General features: G+C 39.9%; 1 protein-coding gene across 9 annotated transcripts in view; it reads left to right on the top strand.

Moving 5' to 3' along the window:
- The first annotated feature begins 2,583 nt into the window (after positions 1-2,583).
- The window catches only part of plekha7a (pleckstrin homology domain containing, family A member 7a), a 97,634-nt gene continuing 93,350 nt past the window's right edge, over positions 2,584-6,867 (top strand). For 5 of the 9 annotated variants that reach the window (XM_034534277.1, XM_034534267.1, XM_034534266.1 and 2 more), the window contains exons 1-3: positions 2,598-2,711; positions 2,876-2,952; positions 3,184-3,241. In XM_034534277.1, coding sequence (XP_034390168.1) covers positions 2,629-2,711; positions 2,876-2,952; positions 3,184-3,241 — 218 coding nt within the window. In that variant the 5' untranslated portion in view covers positions 2,598-2,628. Of the gene's footprint in view, positions 2,735-2,786; positions 2,817-2,875; positions 2,953-3,183; positions 3,242-6,867 lie in introns of those variants that run through there. The other 4 variants (XM_034534276.1, XM_034534268.1, XM_034534270.1 and 1 more) reach the window with 4 other exon arrangements.

Genomic DNA, 6,867 nt, shown 5'->3' with positions numbered 1-6,867 from the left:
GTGACATTATGGATATTATAACTTGATGATATGTTAATTCTGTGTTTACAGTTGGTTTCTGCTGCCCCCCCCCCCCCCCCCCCCCACACACACACACACAAGAGGCAGCATAACAGATCAATTAATGCAGCGCTAAGTATTGTTTTGTCTTGTAATTATTCTTAAAAGGAACAATCGTTTTTTATATTTGTTTTGGGTGTTCCCTCATGTTATCAATTTAATATAACTAGTTTTAGTATTGTAGTTTTGTATTTTAAGGCCTGTCCATCAACTCAGAGTCACAGCATGTTCCAGTCCTCTGTTAAAGGTCCAGTGTGTGTGATATAGTGACATCTAGTGGTGAGCTTTCAGATTGCAACCGACTGAACTCCCCTCTGCTCACTCCTCCCTTTCCAATGCAAAAGGGCCTCTCTGTCCATAGCCCCCCCCCCCCCTCCCCCTCCCCTCCCCCACACACACACACATTGCCAGTGATATCCTAACTTGGCTAGAAAAGTCTCCATTGTTCTTTCTATTATGTGAGCGATTAAATCCTTTCAGACAATTCCACTCACAAATTGTTGTGTGTGTGTGTGTGTGTGTGTGTGTGCCCTCCGACCGCTACTCGTCCTTCAGCCCCCCCCCCCCCCACAGTTTCTGGCGGTGTGATGTGGAGGTGCCTCCGAACCGAATGCTGACAACTGAAACCAAAGGAGGCGGAGCCACAGCTCTGAGAAAGTGTGTGCTGGGATAAATGGTCCCCCCCCCCATGGGAAGTTCAACATGAATGATGTCTTTCTTTCCAATGAGACAACATGCTCCAGGGGCGAATAACAGTGTGATAAATAGCAACCCAGTGGCTCCGCCCCTTTTGTGTGTGTGTGTGGGGGGGGGGGCTGACTGTTTTTGGCGGGGACATTCCTGGGAGTTTTGGTGTGGATTTCGGTAAACACGCGTCTGAAAGGCGTAACTCCAATGAGCTCAGACTCGCTGGCGGAGGCTCTTGTTTACTCTTGTTTGTTTACTCTTCACGAGCAGTCGGGGGAAAAAAAACAACCGTGTGTTTCGTGTCAACATCACGCCACCGACGGGTCGATGTTATTGTTGGATTTTTGGGCTCGCCGCAGACATATTAGTCTCGGTGTGCGTGTTGACAGATTTGAATGTTTAGGCGACGCTTTATTTTATAATTTCTTTATAATTTGACTTGTTTTGAAGTCCTTCAGACGGCCATTTTCAGTTCTTATCGCTCCCATCTTCAAATCAACAACAAGACAAGTTAATAAATCTGAACTAAAAGACACAATTAAGATTGAAAACAGAAAATTCTTCAAAAAGACGAGCAAAGTCTTGCCAATGTTTTTTTAACCTTATATTTTAAGTACAGTTTTTTTTTGGGGGGGGGGGGGCGGTATTATGTATTTGGCATATGTCATGATTAAATATCAAGTAAAGTATTTTCCCCCTCATTTGTTTATGTATTTTTGATAGCGGAGGGCAGTGAAATGTTTTTAATATCCAAAATCGAGTGATTAGTCTGCAGCTTAATAAAAAAGTGTCCAACGAAACGCGGGCGGATTCGGATGAGAATGAACGTGTGGGAACAATTTAAAGCTTTTCTTAATCACCTTGGTAATTGGTTAAAGGAAGTCTTTAATCTCATAATTAGCCATTATTAACTCCTAATAACGCCACATAACAGTACGGGAGTCATGTGTTTATTAATGAGATGTGACTGTGATTCACTCATAGATATGGAATCCCTCCACGATGTGTTCATACTGAGGAGATAGAAACACAGTGTGTACAAAAATACAATAAAAATGAATTTAAACATAATTAAAATGCTCAGATGCAGATGTACAGAGACAAAGAAGTAACTGCATTCAAACTATGAGTCAAAAAGGTAAATCATAAAACCTGCCTCACAACGGGGGTCTAGACTTTCGGCCCACATGACTCATGAAGAACTTGTTCCTCCGCCTGAAGTTTGTGTACATGCAAACATGGAAAATCAACAAATCACTACGACTATTATTGCAGTGATGTCATTGTTCAGCAAAAAAACACCATGTCAGGTTTTCATTGCATGCTTTGTTTTTGGGGCGAGTCTGGCCTTGATGTGGGTAAGCTGCAACCGCACGGTCAGCACGTTGCACCCCGACGTCAAATGTTTTTTGTTCACATAATTCACGTTAACTAAGAGAAATATTGAGGTAAAAAGTACAAATCGCAAAAGCAAAATTAGCATAATTTATGTAGATTTTGTGTAATTTGTGTATTGCTGAATAATAGACTGGTACCAGCCGTGTTATTCTGGTGGGAAGTTACTTTTAATTTACATTTTACACATTTAGTTCAGTGCATAAAAATCAATTAAATGTTGTATGAAACAAATTAGACTCCTCTTTATGTCATTATAATGATTTTTTTTAAATAAAAGGACAAATGCATAATAAAAAAACTACAATCTCCAGCAGCTCAGAAACCTGTGTTGTTTTTCTCAGAGGTTTAACTGGCTGGTAGCTCAGATTTCCGGGCTTTTCGGAGGGGTGCCTGAAGGCGGCGCCGGCCCTAGCGGCGAGCAGCTGAACTCTCCGGAGCTCCATGGAGAGGGAACGAGATGGAATAAGGACTCCAGACCGGATCATGGCGGCGCCTCTCGGGCGGGACGCCCTACCTGAACACTGGTCGTACGGCGTCTGCGGGGACGGCAGGGTCTTCTTCATCAAGTGAGCGTGCACGCGCGTCGGGGGTGGGCACGAGCGCGTTATGGCACCGTCTCTGTCCCCGGTGTTTACCGGGAGTTGTCGGGGGTCTGCCGTTTGGTGTAACAGGTGTTTTTTCTTCTTCTTCTCTCTCTTTCTCTATGTGTGTGTATGTGCTCGCGCTGCAGCGATGAGGCGCAGACCACCACCTGGCTACATCCGCGCTCCGGTGAACCTGTTAACTCCGGACACATGATCCGCTCAGGTAGCTGGCGTTAACTAGTCCTCACGCACACACACGCACACACTCCTCGCGCGTTACACCTGTGTTTGTCTCCGGTGCTTAACTTCAGTGTTCGTGTCGGGCCCAGTCCGACGGGAGGAAGAGGAAGAGGAGGAGGAGGAAAACTTTCAGGTGTCACGAACGAGGTGTCTTTAAAATAAATAAATAAATAATGTATTTGTTGTTGTTGTTGTTGTTGTTTTTGAATTGCAGACCTACTGCGTGGATGGGAGGAAGGTTACACGAACGACGGGGCCAGTTACTTCATAAAGTGAGTAGCTCCGTTACCGGCTGCACGTGATTACCGGGACAGAGTGGATTGACCCGGGTGGGACCGGGACTTACCTGCTGGCCGCGTCATGACCCCGCTGCTGTTGTGTTGATACTGAGATGTAGTGGAAGAAGTACTCCAGTAAAAGTGTGTGTGTGTGTGTGTGTGTATGTATGTATGTATGTATGTATGTGTGTGTGTATAAAAAAAAATATATATATATATATATATATATATTTTTTTTTTGGTGATATATATATATATATATATATATATATATATATATATATATGTGTATGTGTATATATATATATATATATATATATATATATATATATATATAATAATCCAATATTATAATATTTAAATATATATATATATATACACATATATTTATATATATATATATTTATAAAAAAATATATAAATATATATTATAAATATATATATTTTTATAAATATATATATTTGTATTATATATATTTATAGAAATATATATATATATATGTGTGTATATATATATTATATTGGATTATTATATATAAATATATATATATATTTATATATGTATGTATGTATATATATATATATATATATATATATATATATATATATATTATTGGATTATTATCTGTGCACATTACTTTAATGTTGTGGCTGGAAGAGGTGGGACTACTTTTTTATTACATTTGAACCCTCCAAATGTGTAGTATCCGTATCCATACTCATACACTTACTGAGGGTAATACCAATATACATATTAGAGAATTACAAATATCAGCTAACATGCATTAGCGGATAAAGATTTATTTTCTTTTTTACTTTTTTTTGCACACGACAAAAAACAAATTGCTTGTCTACATAATCTGTGGATTTATTTTCCCTTATGATTTTCCAACAGACAAGACCGTCTTTATGGCAATTTGTTGTTTCTTAGCAACCGACGTGTACACAGCCAGATCATTTTGACTCCAACATTTTGTGAAATATTTAATCAATTTTTTCTTATTCTCTACAAACAGTTGTATGTGCCAGAGGCTGATTTGTATAAAACACTTTTTATTTTTATTTTTTTATTTTTAGTATTGTACTCTACTGCTAATTCTAATATTTATTCATGCAATATGTTCATATTTCTTGGCCCGAGAGCAGTCAAAGTAAAGCTCAATATGTAAAAAATAAAATAAAAAGATGATAGCACAATTATTGCGTTAGAGGTGAACTCTATGAACATGTTATGATGTTGTGATGGAAGTGCTATTTATCAATTGTTGAGAGTTTTGGCTGCAACAACAAGGTGAAACAATTTTACCTGGATAACCGAAAAAAAGGTCATCCTCTTCATCAATAGGTTTGCTGCATTGCATTCTGGTCCAAAAACCCCTCAGTGCACAAAGAAGCCTTTTCTCTTTGACCTTGATGGGTTTTATATGGTTAATGTTTCCAAGTGGAGGAAATGATGATTCACCGTTTGCAAAGTGGACTCGAGAACATTTTTACAACTTGGAATTGAATTTGTCGTCTTGACTTTTGGACTCTCTCCCATGTTTTCGGGTGGATGTTTTCCTTCTTTTTTTTTTAAACGGGCGTCTGCGTTTCGCTGCTAGAAACGTTTCTTATGAAGAAAATAGTTTTTTATTTTATTTTTTAAGCACTGATTTGGAGTCCACGCCTCCGCATGCCTTCTCGCCGTTCTCGCTTATCTTTTCTGCGAGTGGGTTTTTGTTTCTCAGGTTTTTGTTTCTCAGGCTCTCCCGGGTGGATAATTGATTTCTGTTGAATATTCACAGACTTAAAAAAAAAAAGAAAAGAAAAAAAGGAGAGTCGACGCTCTGAATGTCAGTTTAGTCGACTCGGTCGACCTGTAATCCGTTGTTTGAGCGTCTCGTAAAAAAAAAAAAAATGCAACTTAGATTAGCGGTGTCGTCGCCGATAACAGAGGTCAAAGGTCGTCCGTGTCGCCGTCGCTGCCGGTAATTGCTTCAGCACAAACGAGAGCGAAAAGCTGTCGGAATTCAGGCCTATTGCGAAATATCTCTGATGCGCTGTTGTGGTTTGCTGTAACGTGTGTGTGTGTGTGTGTGTGTGTGTGTGTGTGTGTGTTTTCTGGCTCTCTCTCAACAAAAATTATCCTGAATGTAGTCATTGAGAAAAAAATACATGAAACTGGCAATTACCGTGTGAATTTCCGGTTTCAAATCAAAATAAAACCCCTTTTAACTCATTCCAAACTCTCTCTTGTTGATCCCGACCGTGTAACTCAGTATTTTTTTTAATTGGACATCAACAACAGGCGGTTGTTGATGTTTTGTTTCAGCATCCGAGTTTTCCTCCTTCGAAGACGGACCGACTGTACGTGACGCAACCTTTTACTCAAACGGTGCAACAGTTCAGAACATTTATTTGGGGAGAAACGACAAAACATTTTGACGTTTCTTTTAGTTTGTACCCACAAATAATGATAATTTTCATTATTTATTCATTTATATTTAGTTTTGTCCATAAAATGTCATACACACTTACATACAAGACATACTTGTTTACTTTCCCAAGGTTACATCTTCTACCTGACCAACTATAACATTCTCAAAGGCGGAAGCTTGAACAAACAAATTTGTGGTATTTTTGCCTGAAAATATCTATTTTTTTTTATTAAAATAGGTGTTTTTTTAAAGGGCAAAACAAGCTAAAGGTTAACGTACGACTTAAACATTTTTTACTTAAAGATGATTTGAATCTCCTGTGCCGGTTACAATGATAAAACTCCGGCATATTAAATACTTTAATTTGAGAAGCACGAGAGGGGAATCTGACAAAAATGGGGTCGAAGCTTCCGGCGTGAAAAGGAAAACTCAAACAAAACTCCTCTTTTTTCCCCTTTTTGAGTGGGACGTCTCTCTCTCTCTCTCTCTCTCTCTCTCTCTCTCTCTCTCTCTCTCTCTCTCTCTCTCTCCAGACCTTTTAATTGGCTCATGAATGGTATTTCTCCACCAGAAATAATACGCTGAAGTAATAACAACCGTGAAATCCAATATCCTATTCACTTCTTAGGGGGGGGGGGGACTTCTTCATCTAGAGGCCCTCCAGCCTCTTCTGTCCGGGGAAAAAATGTTTTTCATGTTTTTATTATTATAGCCAGAAAAACAACACGGCTCGGCATGTTCTTCATTGTCTTTCTGAGAAAAGAAGCTTTTGATTCCTCGCCTCTGAAACGGGAACGCATCTGTCTTCATGACGTTGTTGTTCTAACCTCCTAAAAACCAACTGTCTGTTGAAACGAGACGCCTGCACCAACAAATATGAAAAATAAATTAAAAAAAAAAAAGGGAACGTCGCCGATGGCAACGGATCCTTTCTGCACCCCCCCCCCCCCCCTCTTCTAGACACTCGGAAAGGGTTAAAATAAACCCCGTGAGGTCTGAATCCGTGAACCCTCGTCACCTCCTCGGGGCTCGCTGCGTCTCATCCGTCACCGTCCACCAGCTCGGTTTTGTGACTCCTGTTGAGGAGCTCAGTCTAGACAGAGCAACAGTTGGTTTGTCATCTTCTTCCTGCAGCTCTGTTCTTTTAACACCCCCCCCCCCCCCACCTTCCTGTTGGGACCTAAGTATGACTTTGAAGACCAC

This window comes from Cyclopterus lumpus, chromosome 6, assembly GCF_009769545.1.
Source record: "Cyclopterus lumpus isolate fCycLum1 chromosome 6, fCycLum1.pri, whole genome shotgun sequence".
NCBI lineage: Eukaryota > Metazoa > Chordata > Actinopteri > Perciformes > Cyclopteridae > Cyclopterus > Cyclopterus lumpus.
The sequence above is the reverse complement of the archived record's forward strand: the minus strand, read 5'-3'. Positions and strand labels throughout refer to the sequence as shown.